The sequence below is a fragment of the Pyxicephalus adspersus genome, chromosome 5 (assembly GCF_032062135.1).
Source record: "Pyxicephalus adspersus chromosome 5, UCB_Pads_2.0, whole genome shotgun sequence".
NCBI classification, from domain to species: Eukaryota; Metazoa; Chordata; class Amphibia; order Anura; family Pyxicephalidae; genus Pyxicephalus; species Pyxicephalus adspersus.
The window spans coordinates 127,974,610-127,998,055 of NC_092862.1; the positions used below are offsets into that span (position 1 = coordinate 127,974,610).

The 23,446-nt window shown below is 37.6% G+C and overlaps 1 protein-coding gene across 1 annotated transcript in view; it reads right to left on the minus strand.

Moving 5' to 3' along the window:
• SVIL (supervillin) overlaps positions 1-23,446 on the minus strand; it is a gene marked incomplete in the record, with an annotated part of 88,479 nt that overhangs the window by 62,723 nt on the left and 2,310 nt on the right. Inside the window, 6 exon segments of the mRNA XM_072413402.1 lie at positions 3,057-3,137; positions 11,112-11,724; positions 11,997-12,127; positions 12,210-12,267; positions 14,177-14,271; positions 17,849-17,912. Coding sequence (XP_072269503.1) covers positions 3,057-3,137; positions 11,112-11,724; positions 11,997-12,127; positions 12,210-12,267; positions 14,177-14,271; positions 17,849-17,912 — 1,042 coding nt within the window.

Consider the following 23,446-nt stretch of genomic DNA (forward strand, 5'->3'; position numbering starts at 1 on the left):
CCAGAGCATTATAAATATATATATAAAAAGAGTGTATTATAGTGATTTACAGGCAAAGTATTGGCAAGTACTGGTTACAACTTACAGGAGGAGAAAACAACATTTATGGTATGAGATGCTCAATAAATTCTGGCAGAATTAACAGGTATGTTTTGTCTTTGTCAAGTAGATCCAATAAAACACTATAAATGCTATATTTAACAGAATAAAAAAAGCATTCATAGTTCATTGTAGGAGCTTACATACACTTTAAGCTGCATATCTTGAGAAAAAGTATTGAATATAGTTTGTAAAATGCTCAGGAAAAAATTACTCGTCAGCAATTATCAGAGGTTAATAGGCTTATCAGTTAAATTTAATTTTTAAGCATATAGAGAAGGTATTAAAAGGTGCTAGAGAAAAAAAAAAAAAAACTTTCTCAAAAATAATTTTAGAAATTTGTTAGAGAGTTGAAACAGCTTCTTGTTTGCTCAGGACGAAAAACACAAATACATTTTGTGAAATACAACAAACCTCAGTAGTGTGTTCAAGAAAAATACTTTTGGTTTTGTTTCCAAAATAGGGAATCAGACATTTCCTCATGGGAATCAATTATTGCCATTGAAACACAGACCTGGGATATTCCCACAACAGAATGCTTGAGGGAGTGTGTAATACACTGTTTAAAAAATAGTTCCCCTTATGATGCTAATGAAGATTTTGTCTAACCTCTTGTTTGGCGAAATAGTTGTCAATAAATTTGTAAGTTAGAGAAATCCCCACTGCCTACTACAGATCCCTAAAAAGCAGCACAAACTCAAAGTGAAGTCTATTCCTTTTCCACTCTTTCAAAAATAAATAAATAAAATTTAAAAAAAAATCAGTTTGGCTGTTTTAAGAGCTCAGTCAACCTAAATTCATAAATTATATATTTTTAAACTAAAGACACATTTGAAAGTGTCATCAGTAAACTATTAAGAATTACAGTATTCTCCCCAGATTTCATTTTAAGCTGGGTGGGAAGAAGCGGTAGGCAGGAGGTGCCAACTGTATTGTTACTGAACTTTTCAGTAACCTCCCATAAACAGTGGGGTTGTTACTGAAAAGTGCTATAGTTGGTGCGCCCAGCAAAATCAACCAACAATAAATTTTCCAGCTTTTGCTGGCCACACTATGTGTGTGGTCAATTACTAAAGAGTGAATAGTGATGGCAAACTGTCACATTTCTCCTGCCATTCATATTGCTGGAATGAAACTGAAAATGAAAAGGGGCCTCATATGTGGTTAGCCATGACCAACCCAACAACCACAAATAGTCAAGCTGTGAAACCACAAATGCTCACACAATCTTCTATTTCTCCATCTTGCATCCCCTGCAGATAGAACACTGGGACATGCATAGGAAACATTAGAAGGCACAAAAGTACATTTGTATGCAATTGTAAAATAAGGATTCTATTAAAAATTCTATTTTTGAAAACTTTAGATACACAAACCCAATTTACTAGTTGAAAAATTACTTTGTAAATGTCCTGCAAGATTTGAGCCCCCCTACCTAAGATCCGATTTAGTATTGTCTACTAAGTAATGCTGTATATCATGGATTACAAACATGAATGACTTTCCATATCTGAATCCAGTGTCACAAATTGGCTGCCTATTAGAATGTCTGGAATAATATCTGGTCATTGAAACACTTTTTTGCAATGTTTTATACTAGCTGTACAATAGACCTAAACTAAAAGTCAACTAATCTAATTCTCCACTGGTTTTGTCTAACGTTTATTCTTTGATGGATGTAAATTGAATACTTGCAAGCTTTACAAAAAAAAATTTAAAGGGAACCTGTCCGGACAGTCATTTGGTGCTGGAGGCTGCCATTATACAACTTCTAGCTCAAATCGTGCACCAGACAACATAAACATTGACAACAGGAGGCTTTGAAACTCTGTAAACTGGCTCCTTACACTTGATTCGCCCACACAACAATAAAACATTTCATGCAAATTATAAAACATTTCAAAGCAATTTACATCAAACTTCTGCTAATTAGGACCAAAACAATAACATTCTAGGGCTTAAGTAAAAAGTCATGCCTACATGCTGTAAATATTGCTTGCTGGTAAGCATTGCCCTGTATTGTAATCTATACTTAACTAAACCCGAGATAAGGTTTCAGGGCTTTCATTCTGATCACATCAATTCATTTAACAAATTGACAGCCTTGATGTACTGTATGTCAGTGTTCTCCCTGGCCCCTCTTAGCCGTGTGCACCACCTGGCACGTTTCAGTAACTGTCCGGCTGTTTTTGGGTGGTTACTGAAAAGTTGGGTCACAATACAGGGCCACCACCCACCTACAGCTTCTTGTCATCAAGCTTAAAAATATTTCTAGGGAGAATACGGATATAAGTTCAGTCTCAACAGAAGCAACTATTGGGAATTGTTCTGGATGTTGTGTGTAAAGACAGGCTATTCATTATGGAACCTGTTGCCCAAAACACTAAAGTGGTACTATTTGGCCAGGCAATGTACAGCAAAGGAACACCCGTTGAATCCTCCATGTTTTTTTTACCATGGTCTGTATCCAACCAACAATAAATTGGTCAAGATCCCCTTTAAGTCAAAACTGGGTGATGTCTTGCTACATGGGGAAAGGATGCTACCTAGGTAGAAGCAACAAACACCAAAAAAATAAGAACTCGAGCACTACCCTGATACATCTAAATTCTAACATCACCCTTCTGCATAAGTCCAATTATAGGGTGTTTAAATTTAACTTATTAAACAATAAAATAATGCCAATGTAACAAACATGTTATGATCAAGATTAGAAAATGATGACAAAACCATCACATTAGATCTGTGTTAATCTGTTTTTTGTTTTTAATTTGGCCGATTAGTTGTGCAGTAACTTTGTGGTGGGAGATATGCAAAATGCAACACAAACAGATGTGATGCTATGGGGCTTTACAGTTCTGTGGTTTAGTGCGTTACATTAGAAGTGGTTAAATTTAGGACCCAGCAACCGAATTATAGTATGTCAGAATCAGCCACAAAACCTCAAGCTCTGGTACCTGGAGGGCCAGCTGATGAGAGACGGTGTGTCCCCATCGGAATCTTTCTGAAGGAACCACTCTGGCTTCTGCCTCTCTGGACTGGCACACAAAAGACACAACTTTATAAAACGAGCAAGCAACACAACTTTTAAATACATAGAAAGACAACTTCAAGGTACTCGCCAGTCAAAACTGAAGAGTAAGATTTCATTGATACATATATACAAAAGACAAAGCTTGCCTGTCCAGGCTTTTGTTCTTCTGTCCAGGAAGCACCACTGATTAATGAACTCAGAAGATACTTTTTAAAGCTACCATCGCTGACTTGTTGGAGGTATAGTCAACAGGCCGATCCCTTTTCTCAGGTCATAGATTGGACTAATATCTAGTCCGTTAATCAGTAATGGGCAACTCCCTGATTTCTGTTCCTTGCAGGTGAATGGATTCATTTTTCTGAATTCAGCACAGTGAGTTTTTCCTGGAATGATTTGGCAAGCACTGGGGACCAAATTTCCAATAAAGGAAAGCCAATGAAAGCCTTTTTATATATTCTGTATTTTAATTTGATCTTATACCATGTTTATGAAGAGGTCAGTATTTTTGTTTTATGAGTGTGCATGTGTATGTTTCCTTTTTTTTTTACACATACATACGACAAATACTAATATATATATCCACACACAAAGTTATACAAAGGATATATATATATACTTTATATTATATAGCCGTTAAACATTTATCCCTTGTCCTGGTCTCACAGGGCTAATAAATGATGGCTGATATGCACAATGAAGACCGAGACAACATTTACCACACAACAAATCTTTCCTTTCTCTATTTTTTGCAACAATAAAAAATAGTTTCTGGGTGTAAACATTTCAATATTCTTCTGGTGGAAAAAAACAAACAAAATAAGGTGTCAGGTGAAATAAAAGTTGTACTACAATATTTCTTGGCAAGAAGACATGACTAGCCCCGATGGAAAAGCTGCTTGTCACAGATACCTTAGCTTGTTTCCTGTTATGGGGAGGAAGACGGCACAGCTATTTATAAAATGAGACCGAAAACACAAGCAATACAAAAATAAAGACAAAGCACATGGAACACTGGCTGGTTACCATATCTAGTTTGGAAATCAGTGCAGGATATAACCTAGCACATGCAATCAGCTGCCAAAAGTACCACCACTATGAGAAATTTGCAATATTTTATATTTCTGAGTCATGGACACAAAATAAGCACAAAGCAATTGAAAGCGAGAGAGAAAGCATTTCCTTTGTCAATGTTTTTTCCATGTCTAACCCGTTGGAGTCACAGCATTTGCATGGCAGCCAATAGACTAGCAAAAAGAGACTTCAACAGTGGAAGCTCTAGTATTTCTTTAATAACATGTTTCCTTTAGAAGCAGAGAATAAGATGTTTTTTTAATACTACTCAAACTACAAAGCTCCTCTTAAAACCTGCTTAGTCAACCAATAAGAGGTTGAATTCTACCTATACATTGTTCTTGCTTCTTTAAATGGCTGGCTATAGCAATATTGGAAGAAGACCACATGTCTATCCCTTGTATGAATAGCATGCAATTTTTCATTTGATATTTATGCAAAGGAAAAAAAAGAAAATCACTCAACTAAATGGTATTCTCTTCTCCTGCATTATTTTTTCCTATACAGTGCACAAATAACATATCATCAAATCATTTGCAAAACGTATATTAAGAGCCAGCCCCATGCTTGCATCAGTACCAAAAGTTCTTAAGGGGAGAAATAATGTAGAGTGCTGTGTTCTTTGTGCAGATGTCCACCATAATCTACCAGCATTACATGGAGGAGAACATAAGAGAATTAAATTATGTTTATGAGTCTATTTAAAAAAATTACAAAGACAATATAAATTTAATTTTAGCTCTAAATAACCAGATGTTACCCACAACTTAACATGTTTCTTCAACTCAGCGGCTTCATCAGGAGTCACAAAATAAAAGGGAAATGTGATAAATGAAGGAATTAGTATAAAGACCACTAAAGGTTCTTGTAGAAGCAAATTTACAATTGTCATGTAGGTTAAACATCCCATTTTTCCAGCAAAAAATATTTCTTTCTCAAGACTACTTTTACACTGCCATGCCATATCTAACTATAGAAATGTAATAAAACTCACAAAAGAATGAAATTAGTTCAGTTTGCAAGCATTGATCGTGAAAAATGGCCTAAATGCTGAATCCCAAACTATTAGTCTATGTTCTAATAATGAGCAGAGCATTAATGGTTAGATACATTGGTCGGCTGACAATGAAAGCCAAAAGCCTACTGATTGAGGAACACATTCTGGTAGGGAAACCCAACTTGCAGCATTTCACTGCTATTCAAAAAGTTTTAGTAGTCTGTTAAAGCAGACCCCAAGCCAACAGCTGCAAGTAAAGCTCCGCAAGTTTTGACAGCCGAGGCAGGCAGGAACAGTTATTACAGAAGGGACATTTGGGGGCTTTCGTTCCACTTTAAGTGTTCCAAAAAGAGTCAGCAAGTTACTTGTGATTAGTGCTATCAAGTATGTGTATGTATTCCTAAATCTTCCTTTGCAGTATGTTGGTATACAATACAGAAAACAAACACATTTCACCACTAAAATAGCACTTATCCAACTGAAGCTCAAATCAAGGCTATGGCCATATCTCTGACATACACCTGAGATAATAATAATAAAAACATTATAAAAAATTACCTATACACCAGCCACTTAGATTATATGGTTTTATTAACAGAGTTAAAATCTAGTGCAGAAAGGCAGTGTTTCCTTGCATGCTGCATTGTCTCTGAACAGGAGACAGGAATGCAAAAGGTACCCATGCATCTTTTTAGAGGAACAACAACCCATTCTCCATGTGATGCAAAAAATAACATGCCTACCATGTTGAACCCTATAACACAAGAGCATTATTTTATTGATCATCATATAGGCCTGCTAGCAATAAACCTTGCTAATAGTATATAAAAAAGCTGCATAGAGCAGCTTTCTTCATGGAACCCTAGTTTTTCCCAAGAGGTTGATATAGGTTCCTTAAACTGTGGCTGACTGAGTTCCCATCTGATAGTATCTACCTAAAGCCACTGGGCAGAACCAGTAGTGTTACATCAATGATCTTTCAGCTGCCTGTAAAGGTTCAATTCTGGTTGGGCAACTCTTCCAACTGACCACCAAAATAAAAGGGTAATAATCCCATCTACCCATGATAAATAGTTTTTGAGAGTGGTTCCCCAAAACTTGAAAATTATCTCAATGGTTTATGTTGTAAAAGTCTGACGGAGGCTTTAAAAATGAAAGCATATGAAGCCAAAAAATCCTCATAAAATTATAAATCAATTGTGCAATACTCTTTCCGGCACAATTTGTATTGTTTTCCAAATCAAGGTATGCTGACAGATGACAACATATTTCAGTGCACACTCTCCCCTGCCTGTATTGTAGCTGAAGCAGCACAAAGCTGCCAAGAGCAGCTGCACATTAGGTCATTGTATTATGGTCTCTGGGCTCCTTCATTTCAGGAAAGCTATGAAATGTAACATGACCGGTATGAACACCGAGACCTGGCTTGGAAGAGGCAGCACACTGTGAGAATATATAATCCTTCACCTCCCTCGGAGACTTTTCCAAGGTTTGGAGAGGTGGTTCAGCTTCCAATAAACAGGGAAGGTTTCAGATTTCGGCAAGATTGGAAAAATATGCACAGCCATTTAGTGACCTTTTCCACAATATACAATCTTTTCTCACATTCAGTGGGGATAGGGCTTGTTCACAAAGATCCACTGGAAGAAGAACCCGAAGGGAGACTTTGGGTTTAGGACACAAAAAGGCAAAAATGAAATTACAGGATATGGAAACATATTGGCCATTTCACTTGGGTGAATCATATCCAAGCCCCACAAATAATGAAGAGACACAGAAAGAAAGAAAGCTTAAAGCTATCTTACCTTTGCAGGAAATGAAAGCTTATGTCAGGGTTCCACTCTCCTCCATGGGGCATGGGGAAGGTGATTTAAACAAACAGCACCCATTCATTCACCAATTTGTTTTATGATGATGTTTTATGAAAATGATTATTTTGTGCATAATCACCAGTGTGTCCTATAGCAGACAAGTGGGAATCAATTTTCTTTTTTTTTTAATGTCACATACAAATTCAGTAAGCAAGTACAAGGTCAGTAAATATCCAGACCTCTTCCTAACGTTCTTTTACACAGCTGAAAATTTTAAGTGAACCTGTAGTCAGGCTAGAATCATTTACATATTCTTTGGCAATGGTCGTTATTTTTGCAGTAATCAATAAATTGCAGCTAAGAACAAAGCCAGTTATCAATGCATTTAATTTATATGCATAGTGGTAAGTCACATGCCAGAAGATTTTCCTGGAAATGCTGCTCCCCCGTGTATCAATGCCTCACAACAGAAAAGCATTGGAATATATTTTTCTCCGATCCAATACTCTATTTCAAGAAAACAATCGACAAGATTTGTAAAACTTGTAATACCCCAAGTACCTCCTTTCATGTCATTGTTTGTATCTGTCTGCCTGTCCAACCCCTATTTAATGTACAGCGCTGCATAAAATGTTAGTGCTATATAAATACAGTTTATAAAACAGGTCATACAGCCTGTTTAAAACATTATCAAAAACAGCGGTCACCATCCGGTGGTCTGCGGCTCTGGCCAGAGCACCACCCAGCAGGGTCAGAAGAGGACCCCACTGGGGGGGTCGCCACAGACCATGCCTTCTGTATGGATCGTAGGCTCAGGGCGTTGGGTGGGTTGTGTCTCTGGGCTCAGGGCGTTGGGTGGGTTGTGTCTCTGGGCTCAGGGCGGTGGGTGGGTTGTGTCTCTGGGCTCAGACCTGTGATGGGAGAGTGGGCGGGTTCTAGCATAATGACAACACTCTTCCCTTTTGCGTGACACACGGCTTCGTGCACATTGCACAGTCCGGATTCCGTACATTTAGTGGTACTTGAAGTCCAAAAAAATTGTCGTCCACCAATCTAAAATATCATATAAGAAGCACTCTACTAGTGAAGGGACAATATATCAAACTTTTGGACAATGGATATCTGACTTGACATATTACGTGACACCATGGGAATTGAATTAGGATGCCCTAGTGGCTATAAGTAGTGTGGTTTGTATTTTGGTCTTTGTATTATGTATGGTAACACTAATTTGAGTGGGGGAAATTACTTGGATGGGAGGTGAAGAAAAAAAAATCTGTTTATGGAGACATTTTAGAGAACTAAAATCTTTGGCCATTTTGGAGAGGATGTTTGAATTCAGTTACAAACTTCTAATGAGACATCTGTAGCCAAACGTTGCCTATTTAACTTCTTTTTTTTTTGCTTACTGAAACGAAAAACACAAAGGTTTATTGTCCATGATAACATATGATGCAGTCACAGGGCTAAAATTATGAATGTGGTGGGAATGATTCATCCGAAAGGATCCTCAGATGGCTTTGTCTCGGAGGGTCAAGCTGCCATGATAAGCTTGGAATATATCAAAAGTTAGAGGGCACTTTCCATGAGAGGAATTAATTTTTGTACTTACCTGACCTGAAACCAAAGTTCTTTAAAACACCTGAATGCCAGTATACCTGAAAAATAGCCCAACCTATACAAAGAAGGATGAGCCAGAGAAACTGCTGCTTAGCCAACAAAAGTCCTGGCCAGGCCTTATCCAAAGCATCAGATACCCAACATAATTCCACCATAATATTGAACATAGAAAAGAGGTAGATCTTTATATGGGCTTTAAGGTTTCAGTAATTATTATTTTTTTTTTTTTAATAACTCTTGGAACAGATACACCAAAAGACCTATCTATTAGAGGAGGCCTACACAGGCATATCAAAATACCTTGTAGACAAATATACATAATGTGAGCTGCAATCAGTTCCTTAAAAGATAATAAAAACAGAATAAAAATATGAAATATGCTTAACTAATATACGGAAAGCTAAATTAATGTAATTTTTAAGAATCATAGGTGGCCAAATACAAAAGGTTTTAAGAGCACATAGCATGAGATTTTGCAGTAGGATAAATCCAGATTGTAGATTTGCAAAAATTATGAAAGGGTCTGCTCAAATGAACATTCACTGAATCAATAATTTAAATGGACAGAGTGGTTAGCACTCTGGTCTTTGCAGCCCTGGGTCCCAGGTTCAAGTCTTGGCCAGGACACTATCTGCATGGAATTTGCAGGTTCACCCCATGTTTGCATGGGTTTCCTTCAGGTACTTCGGTTTCCCCCCCGACATTCCAAAGACATGCAGTTAGGTTAATTGACTTCCTCCCAAATTGACCATAGACTGTATTAAAGATAAAGAATTATGATAGGGACATTAGATTATGAGTCCCTTTGAGGGACATGACTATGGACTTTAGTAAAGTGCTGCGTAATATGTTGCCGCTATATAAATACCTTGTAACAATACTAATTCTGTCTTCATTCCACAGTGCACCGAAACTCATTTGTAATTGCAACCACTGACTCCTAGTACAGACCTGACATTTGCCAAGGTGTATCATCCCCGTGCAATGGATATTTCACTTAGCAGAGAAAAAGTGGTAAAAGTTCTCTTTACAAAAAACCCTCCGAAAATTCAAGCAAAAAAAAAAAAAAAATACTTGTACATACTTAGATGTTTGAAATTAGCAGAGCTTCACCTCATTCACCAAGCTCAGTAAATACCTTTGTCACACAAACATCTTTTATTCCTTTCATACATCAACCCCAATGACCAAGGGCATAGCTTAAACTATGGAAGAATTGTTTTAAACAACTGTTGCCCCCCCAGGGTTCTAATTCAGTCCATAGCATATATAATATACTAGCTGACTACCCGGCGTTGCCCGGGTATTTATTTATTGCAATCTTATATTATAGTAAAAAAAAAAAGTATGTAAAAACATAAGCAAAAGGCACACTGTGCTGAGCAATACATACATACATAGATGCAAATTTACCTTTGACATATACCACAGCGCTGTACAAAGATCAGCGGTGCACTTAATGAGTCTTAGTCATATGTCTAGGAAGTTTGGTTGAAATGTCTCCATGCGTTTCCTAGTGATGACATACACATACATCCAAATATAGCTCTGACATACAGCACAGCACTGTGTAAAGATGTCTGGTGCACTCCCATGAGTCTCTGTCATATGTTTAGCAAGTTTGGCTGAATTGTCTCCATGCGTTTAATAGTAATCAGCGGTGCACTCACATATAGCTCCGACATATAGCACAGCGCTGTACAAAGATGTCTGGTGCATATGTATGGCAAGTTTGGTGATGCGTTTTCTAGTGATCGTGGAACATAGCAAGTTTGGTTGAAATGTCTCCATGTGTTTCATCCAAATAAAGCTCTGACTTATAGCACAGCGCTGTACAAAGATGACAGGTGCACTCACATGAGTCTCAGTCATATATATGGCAAGTTTGGTTGAAATGTCTCCATGCGTTTTTGAGTGATGGTGGAACATACACACATACGTACATACAAGTGGTTTTTTTTAAAATCTTTTTAGTGACCCCGAATATCACTCAGGATTGCCGCTTTTTGCATGGAAAATCCACCCCGAGTCACACTCGGGATTACCGCTAGGGGGGGGTTTAATGTCCTGAAATAGCCAAATTAGAGTTCAGATATCAATCCAACATGGGGCTGAGCTTTCCACTAATAAACCCCTACTTTATGTAACTCCTCTGAAATAGAAAGAAAAGAAGAAAAATGGCGAAATGGAGATTTGCAGAAAAAAATGCCACACACCGTCCCTTTTCATTCTACCAACTGCTGGCAAAAGAATGACAAATTGTACAAGTTGGTAAAGCTTTGAATAAATGTGGCCCAAGGTTTTGATAAGCTTTTACTTTTTGCCCTTTCAATAGAAGGTGTTATCACCCAAAAAAAAGCCTTGTGTTTACATGTTGGTTACAATTGGAGCATTTTATATTAACGTGTCCAGCCATGTAAGTAGCAAACTTCAAGGTAGAAAAATCTCTATAAACAGTAATTACTAGAATTATACATACCCTTGCCATGAGTCCGACTGCTGCTGTGACTCCACTGACCAAATAGTAGGGGATGATGGTCGCTTTGGAGAGGTCTGCCTAGGAAACTTTGGCGATCGCGGTGTCTCTCCCAGCAGGTTTCCTTGCCTGGATGTAGTTATTGAACTGGGACCATCGGTTTGTGAGATTGCACGGGACTGGTTATTGTTTTCTAGGTTCTGTAGTGCATCTCTGGTCATCAAATTCTCATTAATGTCATGGTGTTTACTGTCCAAGGGACGCACCCTCCTTTCCGGACGGTAAAAGTAATCTGAACTGTTATCTTTAGATTCATCATCTTTAAACAATCCAGAACTCTTCTCTGAGGTTTCACTGTCTTTCCTTGTACGCGTGTACCTAGACTGATATTCTGAATCTGCTTCAGAGTCAAGGGAAAGTCCGTATTTTTCTGCCAACTGGCGTCTGCGTTCTGCTTTGTACCTTGCTATGCGTTCTGCCTTGGATTCCTGTTCATGTAGATCCACACTTCCTGGAATACTGGAGGTCTCAGACATATTGTCTGCCTGCTGATGGTGATGTCTTAGTCTAGAATGTGCCTCTATTGAAGACTCTGAAGTTGCATCATCATTGTGACCTTAACAAAAATATAAAAGGTTTTATGTATGTATATTAACAAAAGCATAATCTTGGAATAACTTTTTTTCAAAAACAGTTGGTTTCTTGTAATGGGTCAGTTCAACCAAAACCATTATTTCCACAGAATGTTGAGGCTAAAGCTGAGCACTAAAAGTGTCAACCACAGATAACTCCACCTGCTTCAAAATAGCCAAGTCTGGTAAAGATGTTTGCCCTTTCCTAAAGCAAAGTGTAGTCCTACAAAGGTAGACCTGGTCTGGAGATTCATACCTATGTGTGGACTAAATGCATCTGTTGCTCTCATGTATCTTGGCGTGTCCTCCTCCAACAGCCTGTTTTGTAACATTATCGGCGGTGCTTCATTTTCAATGCCTTCCAAACGCCTAGCAATTCTTTCTTTCCTGCAAAGAAGATGATGTTTTTGAATCCTAAATATACACAGATGTCAGACACAGAACAGTCAAGTACAATAACAAAGCTTACCTCTTCATTTCTGTGAAGACTTTTTTGCTGGGCTCAAATAGTTTTCTTAATTCGGACACTAAAAAAATAAAAAGGCTTTATGGGTGAAAAAAAAAAAACTGTAAAAACATCTCTATAAAGCACAGTATTAAAATAGCTAATTCAGAATCCCTCAATAGAATGCAGTCACAAGAGAAAGTGAAAACTCTTTCAAAGAAGTAGGGAATGCGTGCATTCATCTGCAGTGGTTTTCTGATGGGCTTTGTTTTAACTGCACATATATGAAATATACCAAAGAGAAATAAATATGCTGGTAAGTTTTGATGTCATAGTACTGTACTGGTTTGTAGAAATTAAAAAAAATAGACTATAGAGGTCAATGCTCTCTAAAAGATGTTGCAAATCCCTACTAAATAAAAAACATGCATATTTGGTCATGATGCAGGGTCTGAGAATTGATAGGTCGTGTTCTCAAACATAAAAATCCAGATAATGGCGAAGTGGTCTTCCCAAATATGCACCTGATCTCTAGTAAATGGATAGGTCGTGTTCCTTGTGACGTGCCCGATCTCTAGTAAATGGATGGGCCGTGTACCTTGTGACGTGTCTGACCTCTAGTAAATGGATAGGTCGTGTTCCTTGCGACGTGCCTGATATCTAGTAAATGGATAGGCCGCGTTCCTTGTGACATGCCTAATCTCTAATAAATGGAATGGATAGGTCGTGTTCTCAAACATAGTCAAAATCTAGAATATGGCCAAGTGGTCTTCCCAAAGATGCGCCTGATCTCTAGTAAATGGATAGGCCGTGTTCCTTGTGGCGTACCTGATCTCTAGTATATGGATAGGCCGTACTCCTTGTGCTGGGCCCGATTCCTAGTAAATGGACAGGCAGTGTTCCATGTGACGTGCCTGATCTTTAGTAAATCGATAGGCGGTGTTCCTTTTGCTGTGCCTGACCTTTAGGCACACTGATGTCTAGTATATGGATAGGCCGTGTTCCTTGTGACATGCCTAATCTCTAGTAAATGAATAGGCTGTGTACCCTGTGATGTGCCTGATCGATAGTAAATAAAAGATGTGATTAATAGTTGGATAGTCTATTTTCAAATGATGTGGATAGGCTACAGTGGGTGACAATCTAACCAGTCAGTAGGGAATAGATATGTTTTCAGTTGCATGGCTGACCTATAATGAAAAGTAACATGGTCCATAATAAAGTAAAATCTGTGTGAAAATGGTTTCAATTTTGTGCCAGATCTGTAGCTGATGGACTGTGATCTCAGCGATGTGACAAATCTGTAATGAATTAATAGGTATGTTTCAGGGGCTGGGGCTGAATGTAGTATTGAATTGCTCATCTCAGAAAAAGATACGAACAGATCTTATGTAAGCACATTCCTAATCAGTAAAAGTGATCAATATTAATAGAAATATTCGAAACTTTGAGAGATTTGACATCCACATTAGTTACTAGAAGAAGAGCATACTAATCCAGAAATATTGTAAACAGTTCTTCCTAATTTTAATAATAGTTCAGACAAGCATTGAAAATAGCTTAACACCAAAAAGTTTATTTTTGGTTGTGAGGCCTGCCAGGTGATGTGATAACTGATGATAAATAGGCGTCACACCATTAATTTGGCACAGCTGATCAGACTTTTATACAGCATTCAGGAAGTAAACTATCCGTAACTGCTGGGATCGGCATCCTTTCCCAGTTTCCATATCTCAGAGTTTCCATGACATGTGTCACTACTGAAATATTAACCTGCTGCCTCAGCACCAAGTGCCAACTGCAACACGTTCACAATAATTATGTGCTCCCATGCCGGCCGTAAGATTTTAGAAAGGCTGTAGTTTTATGAAATGTAACCGGGCTGGTAAATCACACACGAAACGCACATCTGCTGGGCAGCGCAGCCCGCGGCTCGCCCCTCCCATCAGCTGCAGGACCCTAGCAATGATACATATTTTATCATTTCTTACCTTTAGGAAGGACGGAAAGTATATGAGCATCAATATCCGTGGAACGGTTCCCTAAATCCCCTGGAGCTCCACTGGAAAAGCTCTTCTGAAAGCTGCTGAAAAAAGAAAATATACATACTCACTTTCTTGGATTATCCTTTAATATGGCAAAACATTTTTTTAATTTGGAAGACTCATATTAATCATATTTTACTCATATTAAGAAAAAGTATTAGGAAGAATTCAGGTATTCCCTGCTTAACACCAATTCCAAGAAGGACATCATGTACTACTTTAATGCCACATGGCTAGTATGAAGAACTACTGTTGCAGAATGACCAAATCACAGTTTTTCTCTGTCACATATTCCACTTATAGGGAAATTCTAGTTTTTAGCACATTGCCTACAAACAATACAAAGCTTCCCAAAATAACCATGTATAAAGTAAAACAGCCCTGTAAAATACAGCAGAAAAGAGGAAACTGCAGGCTATTTTATTGTTATCTGTAGTCCTATATAAATAATGATGAACATAAAGAGGAAGCAATCTTTAGGCATATGTACCTCAAAGTAATTAAAGTATTTTTTTTTTTACTGGCAACTGCTATTTATCACTAGCATTAGAGATAATGTTATTAGCTGGGATTAGGCTTTCTTCAGCAAAAAAAATAAAAAAAAAAAAAAACTGTACTAAAAATCTTTCAGCAAAATTCAAACTGCCAAAGTATTATTTTCACTGGAATATTACCAAATATAGTTAAACATCTGATTCTCTGATTCCTCAGCTCACTCACCATCTTCTTATGTCTTCTCCAGAATTGCAACAGAGGAAATCAACCAGTTGGAGTTTCTATATTTCTATATGTATTTGAGTATTGCTCCCAAGAAATGTTTTCAGCTGTAGCAGTGTTCAAAAAGGTGATGAGACAACAACGCAACAAATTTAGCGTTCCCAATTGTTGCCACTGGAACCCAGTAACCCCTATAACCTTGTCCGCTTTCTAATGCAACCCCCCCCCCCAAAAAAAAAAAACATATATTTTGTTCTAACTTTCCAATGACCACTCTAAGTATATCCCATTATTCCATACAGTTAGCATTAACTGTGACCCTGTATTATGACCCAACTTTTCAGTAACCACGTAAAAATAGCAAGGTGAGAACTGAAAAGTGCTGGGAGGTGTGCCCGGCTAAAAGGGGCTGGGAAGAATACTGGTATTATATATTGCCAATAAAATGGAAACCTAAAGCACTGAAATATCTGGGCTCACAAGAGGGCTGAAGTTTTGAAAAATAGATGAGGTGAGCATGACAGTTCACAATAGGGATGACTGAGACTAGGCTTCACAGTGGCTATGCTTTAGATGAAGCTAAGAGATTCAAACGAGCAAATATATTTAAAAACATAAGTAGGGTCTGGTCTGGGCAGCCTGGTTTTCTCCACCCCTCCAAAAACATGCAGTTTGGTAAAATCGATCCTTCATATGTGTGAAAAAAAAAAAACAATAAAAAAAGTGGCTCAAGCTGTCCGTAGCAGAGCACAATATTTATGTGTGATAAAAATAATAGAAAAAAAAAAGTAATTAAATAATTAAAAAAAAACACAAAAAAAAGCAGCAGGTTAAGCTTTAGTGAAAACACGAAACTAAAATGATCAGCAGATCTGTATAAAGAAAGCTAAAGTTATATGCAAGAATACTGTAATGTTGATCTTGGATTCTACTTCCTCTATTGGTCATCAAGTCTAATCATTACTTTAAACCACCAACTGATGCCAGTAGTGGCTCAGCTTTGTAGAAAAAGATTGGATTAATACATGGTATCAAACAGATCGCTTGCACATATGGATTTACTCATTTTATGTCTAATTTGTTTAGTTTGAAATTCTCAGCACTGACACAGGTTCACTCTAAAGCTAAAAAGGCAAACAGATGAACAGATAAAATAAATATTAAATATATAAAAATTCTTGGGAATAATTCAATGATTATAAAGTCCTTCCAAGGAAAAGTTAATGGAATTCCCTGGCCCTTTAACTCAAGCTTTCAGGAAATCAATAGAAAGTCTTTAGATCCTTTCACCCCTGCTCAAAAGGAAATCACCAAGTCTCCTGGCACACAGCAAGCCTAAAATCTTGCACAGATAAGGGATTTGAGGCCGATGCGGGGTGAAGGAATGTGCGTTGGAAGAGGATGAAACCCTATTAAATGCCCTTTTGCTCAGAAAAAGGAAATGGCTTTGGCTTGCACTCTCCATGCTCTTGGGATAATGTGACCACACACATTTTGCATTGGCTTCGATGTGCTTACTCATCAAATGAAGGGCGGATACTCAAAAAGCATTCAATGAAGAAACGTGAAAGACCACAAACACAGTAAAAACAGTATTTATCATAATGTCGTTCAACTCGTTACAAGAAAAAATATTTGGAGGCAAACTGAGAGGACTGTACCAAATACACTGTTGAACTGTATGAATAAAGCCAGCAAAAGATCACAGTATATATATAGTGAGTGGTGGTGGATGACCGGGACAGTAAGGAATTATCTTCTAAAGTTTTAATACATAAAGTTTTAACAAGAATGTAGCAAACTGATGAAAAGAGAACTCATAGCACCCAAATTTTGCATGACTGTGCCAGCTGATAGATTTCCAATGCGGCTCATAAGCAATGTGCTTAAACCTATCTGCATATTCTGGATGATTAATGAAAATCACAGAATATACCTATCTTCTCTGGTAGCCCAACAAAAATAGGAAATTAGCCTATGAAAGAAAATTCTAATGTCCACCTGAATGATAGAGGTGACTAATTTATTGTCAATCATGGGCAACAACAAACTAGGGGACCGGAAAAAGTGTTTGAAGACCAATGCAAAGTTTACACTGAAAAATGCACACAGTAAACAGCCAACAAATTTCATAGCCTCTTTACCAACATTTAGGAGGTGTATTCAAGAAAATACAGCTGTAAAAGTAACAAATAAGCTAAATGATATTATATGGTAATATAATAATGGCAAAGCCAGCTCCAGTCATTGGTAAATGAAGCCAAGTATTTGACATCCGAGTATGAATGGGCAATATTGGTAAAAAAAAAAAAAAAAAAAAAAAGGTTTCATGAGTGCTAGGTATAAAGCAAGTAGTGTTACTGTGGAAAGGCGAACATTTTAGTCTGTTTTATTTCTTGGTAATATTGAGAATAAAATGACATTTCTGGTACAAACAATTCACAATTAAAATACTATGACATTGTAACATCGTATTTCTCAAAGCTTAAAAACTTTTGAAAGCTTTGTTCCACAAACCAGAAGGCTAAATCAGGTGTTGGTAATGAGCAGCAAGTCTGGCCTTTCATGCTCACAGCTAGGAGTTTGGTGGATATAGAAGCCAGAGAGTGATGACCAATAAAGAATTATATTTGGGAAATACACCTAAGGAACGTTGTTGAAACTTTTTGGGTGTATCTCTTACACTCAAAGCCCAGAAATAATAAAGTCAGTAACAAAGTAATGTTGCCAGAGACACCCAGAACTTTAGAGGTGGAGGCATGCAATGACAGCCTCCATACTTCTCCCAGTACAGGTTTTAACATGAATTGTTTATTCATTTTTAACCTTCCCGAGTAGGGTATTTGGGTAGAAATTGGAGCTATGTCATAGAATTAAATATAAATGTAGATGCAGTAGTACCTGGGTGTTTTCCTCTGGTGAAGCCTTGGAGTTCTGTGATGAAATGGTCCTTCTCGGTTAAAACCTGAAATCCCACAAAAGCAGAATAGTAAAAATAATTTAGTTAGAATGCACAGGAAAAAATACACTTGCATAAAAACAAATGCATGTAAAAAAAAAAACATACAGAACTTCAGGCACTTTAACCTTACATCAAAATCCTGTTAACTGGCTGTGATATTAGTGACATAATGGGTCCTTCCTGAAAGTTTTTTTTAAGCCGAGTGGGAAGAAATTGTAGGCAGGTGGTGCCCACTGTATTGTGACCCAACTCATTGATAACCACCCAAAAACAGCCGGGTGGTGCGCCCAGCTAAAAGAGGCTAAGGAGAACACTGGAGGGCTTCTTAGATGGAGGATGCTCAGGTGTGAACACAATTCAATAGTATTTATAGTGTTCTGGCTACATGAACATGCAGTCCCAGGAAGCAGGTCCATGACAGTCTGGGCTCAGAAAACCTGTAAATGACACAACATAATTCAACCCAGAGGCTTGGTGCAATCTAATAGCACTTTTACAGTCAGTCAATCTCTTCAGATAGAAGAATAATGGTTTGTTATTTTGTTTTTTTAGCTGGATTATAAAATTTTAATTGAAGTCCTGCTTTAACACAGCATTACATACCTTTATTCAAAATAATGCTAAATTTACTGCATACTTTTGCCACTGCAACAAACCTGTAGGTTGAGATCATGCTGCAGAATTTTCAGCAATAAAAAAAAAACAAAATAGATTATGGCCCTACTGAATTCATGACCTATATTTGGCGATGATATAAATGTAGTGACGGGATGTTTCTTTTTACTTGTATAACAGGTAACAGGCCACTGACGATGCTGTCACTGTGATAGAATGCTGGCTTAGAAAGCTGAGAGATGACAGAGCAATGACAGCAAACCGAGGCTGGAGTCTGTGCTTTATTAGGGCAGGCTCATGGGACACATATCATTTTGCTATAATGGAAGGCAAATTCTTAGGAACAATGTTAAAATTGTGTTTTCAGCTTAGATATTTAACCTCTGTGCCAAGACTCCGGATAAAATAATTATTTCCATAATGAGGCTATCTGGAATCAAAACAGGCAATTTAAAACCACATTCTTTTATATATAAACCGTGCACTCCAACTGGAAAATGAAGTCTTGAAATGCAGACAGAGAATACTGTCTACCTGCTCAGTGCACATTACATCATAGGCACGTTGTGAACTCCTCCAGTGTGCTGGCCACAATAATCAACTGAGCTCAGCTGAGCTTATAAGCCAATAAAGCACTTCGAAGCACTTTGTCCAAACCTTGACCAAAGGGAGGTTCAAATTATGCCTGTGGGCTTAATCACCCCCTAAAGTATGTGGGTAGATTTAGCCAAGCCATAGACAAGTTGATATTTTCCTAAGAACCCGCCAAAAATTTTCTAACCCCACCAGAAAATACTGCAATAATCTGGACTGATCATGGTGCATATGCAGCACTTTAGTTCATCTTTTCCACATAAAAGTGAAGCCTCAGACCTTGCTTATAGGGAAGCAATCTAAAAGGCCCATATTAGGAGCAAACACCACTTCTTTGACCTTTACTAGCTAAGGACCCTTGTCTGTATAGCTCTCTGTTTATTATTTTTACACAGGATTTCTATAGCCCCAACAAATTACGCAGCGCTGTACATTAAATAGGGATTGCAAATGACAGACTAATACAGACAGTGATATAGTAGGAGAGGTCCCTGCCTCGAAGAGCTTACAATCTATACTAACTGGCTAAACAACTTGGGTCATTATGATTGTGGCCCTCATGCTGATTGCAATAGTAATTGGAAAACATACACTAACATACAGAAAACTGGGGCTACAGAATTCTTTGTAGGTTTAGAAATATAAAAATAAGAGTAATAATATATTAAAGAAAAAATTGACGTCTCCATGGAAAACAATTTTTTTTTTTTTTTTAAATCGTAGCTATGCAATAAGGAAAAATATACTGGAAACTTGCACAACACAACCCCCTCACCAACCCCAACGCACACATACACACTGCACAACCGTCATCATATATTGTGTTAGATATATCTGGCAGACAGGGAGCGTGCAATGCACATACTGATGTGTCCATTTTATGAATGGAGTCTGACAGTTCTGCTCCATAATTCATTGCACACAACCAGACAGCCTAATTAGAGCTCCTTTCCTGCTACCTGCAGACATATTAACAGAGGCCCAGGTAGTGAGACAGCATGTCATAGCAGCTTTCAAGGAAAGAGAATTCATCTCTATGAGACTCCCAAAAATCAATCCTAGTTCCAGGACAAGCTCATCGACTGTCCTTCTCAATGTGTTAGTTTTTAAAGACAGTGAAAAATATCTTTACAGCTAAAAGGCAAATGATAGGTAATACAGGTAATGCAGGAAAGTGATTTGAGATCAAAATTGTCTAAACGAATGACCTGGCAACCGATTTTACCACTATGAACAGGAACACAGAATGGATCAGTAAAAGCACTACATAAAATAGCTAGTAGGGCAAATAATATTACTTAAAGCTTAATGAACTGACCCTTTCTTAAGGGTAAGCCTAAGCTTTAAGTACTGGACCACTACTTGACACACTGGTTTTGGTGGCTGTGAAAAAAGAGGTTTTTCATTTATGCCGTTATTAGACGCAGAATAAAGCTTATATTAATTGGCGTTCTTTACCAACTCTGCATTTGATATTAAAACACAAACATATGCTCCTGACCTGCATTGCCTACCGTTGAAATGCACCCAGAGAAAACATGCTGCTTCTAAATAAACACAATGCAAAGTAGGCCAAATGCAGCTTCTAAACCACTGGGTGAACTGCGTGATGAAAAAAAGTCAACCTAAAAAAATTTACTCATAGGAGTTCAAATTTGCAAGATTACTTACAAAATGATTCTATTTTTTTTCTAACACCTGGTGATCCCGCAGGTATGACTTCTCATGCCATTCTTCCTGCAAGACCACGGGACATTGTGACCATAGAGACATGCACAATAGTACCTAAAACTGTATGATACAAGCATGACCTCACAGGCCTATATACCCACAGTAAAGCCGTGAGGGGGTGATTTTCAGGTAAAGGGGTATTTGCATTACCCAGATGTTCAAGCTGGATTTTTTTCCTTTTTAATATATTATAGGCATTATGACAATCAAAGTTCCATTTTACCAAACATTACTCTAGTGTCCAAAGAATAAATTCAAATTTAAAGTACAGCAGATATGAACTTTATCAATAAAAATCTTTTTATCATTTTAACATGTTTGAATTCTGAATGATCTTAGCATCCTAAACTGATAGGAGTCTTCCTGAGCCTGATATAGGACATCAGCAATACATAATGAACTTTTCCCTTCTTCCACATCAAAGGGAGAAAAAGTGCAGTTATGTGACCCAATAGAAAACAAAGAAGTTTAAGGCACTTGTTCTTGTTTAAAGCATTACGTACACATTGGTAGTAGTGTTTGAAAGCACAACACTGTTTGTTACATTTTACATAATCGATAAAGGAAACCCAAAGCACTAAGAGTTAACTGAAAAGACCACATTGTAAGTCTAGCGCTCGCTCAGACTGGTCGTAATTAAACTATGCAAATCGGTTTTGTGTATAAATTCCAAACTGTGCTAATAATCTATGAAAGGAAGTCAAAGAGCTTCAACTACTGGCTGGATATACTTAATATATAGTGCTTAATATTTCCCTATAACCTTTAAATAAAGGAACAAATGCATAACAAAGTACACAGGAAAGCATGACAGAGATAAACTGCCCGTAAATAAGGACAAATTCTAATGACACAAACCCCAGAAACAAGACAGACACCTTTTTAACAGATGGTACACAATTATACATGTTTGCCAAACACCTGGTTTAATCAGAATACCAGCATTTGATTGGTCTACAAAAAGCCAATGCCAGCTTTTCTTTTTGCCCTAGTCTTTGCAAGTAAGTCATGGAAGCTGATGTACCCAATTATTGGTCCATGTGATGATGGTCAAGGGCTAGGCTGCAAAGGCCAATTGGTGTAGCGGTTAAAATTATTCAGAAAGAAAGTGAACAAAATCCAATACTGAAGTATTGGAATCAGCAGTCTGTGTTGGCAATGCGTTTAAATGGCACTTTCCAAGCACAGGGCAAAACCAGACCCCTTAAAATATGTCCCAGAGTAATATTTACAAAGCAACATTTATATGCTTATTTCCTTAGCAAGTACCAAATGCTTAGTTTGATTGGATAGTAACTCAAGCCTGAATTGGCACAATCAACATTTCCAAATCTTATCCAAGACAAAATGTCGGGTGAAAATACACTTCAGAGGCATGTCTACTGGTTGGCTATTCCAAACATGTATGCTCGACTTTTAATATTACTTTTATTATCAAAGCTCAGGGTTCACAACAAGCACATTTCCTACATCAGAATATCTTGAGCCTGACCCTAGTCCACAATACTAGTTCTTATACACTGCTTTGTTTGCAGGTTTACTCTAAAACAACCAACTTTACTAGATGAATAATGCATAATTAAACAGAGTTAAGAAAAGAAATTTACCTTTAAGCTCCTTAACAGCATGTCTTGTGGCACTGTGCTTCTGGGTCAAGTGACTTTGAGCCCCGATGTTACTGCAGTCCGGTGCCTACATCATCAGTCAATAGTGCAAACGCACAATGCTAAGGGTAACCATGTCATGCAACATAGTTCATACAGGCCAAGAAGAATGTAAGGGGGAAAAAACCACACACAGTACTTGGCAGTATTCTAGTTTTGTAGTGGTCGCCATTAAGGTGTGTTTCCCTACATTTCAGTCCCTGTGACTTTTCTTGGAGCACTTCTAACCAGCTCTTTGTAAAAACAAGAAAAAAAAGTATGAGTCGGGCTATAAATGTGCATGTTCTTTTCTAAGCCTGGCAAATGATTAGCTATAATTACTTAATAAAAGGCTTCACTGCAGCTTTACAGCTGGAATTCCATACATACACCTGATTCCACATACACCTGTCACATTTGCACAGGATTCACATATCTCTCTATATACAGCTATAACAGTTGTAGCCACACCGTGAATCCAACAAACAGCTTAGTACACAAATTGCTAAACACAGCTTATGGATAAAACCAGACAACGCCAAAGTCATTCATGTCAGAATTAATGAAGCTTTAGAACTGCTACACTTGCAGGCCTGACACAAAAATAAGAACCCTCCGGGTTTTTATATGTATGTCAGCCAAATTAAATATGACCGAGTTTTCAAGCTTCAAAAGCTTTGGATTATCCTAGAAGAAAATGTTTTTAAAGTAAATCTGTCACAATCTTAGCAATTAAAATACAAGCAGGCATTACCTTCAATGAAAGTCAAATGTGATAACGAACAATATATCTATGATGAAGAAGCTACAAACGTCTTCAAAATTACAAGAATATATCCCGATGAATGAGACCTACTACTACTAGCTTTTCAATGACCTGGATGAATAAAAACCTTGACAGACAACACTATATCTAGATATATTAGTAGAGTACGCCAAATCTTCCTTGTAGGA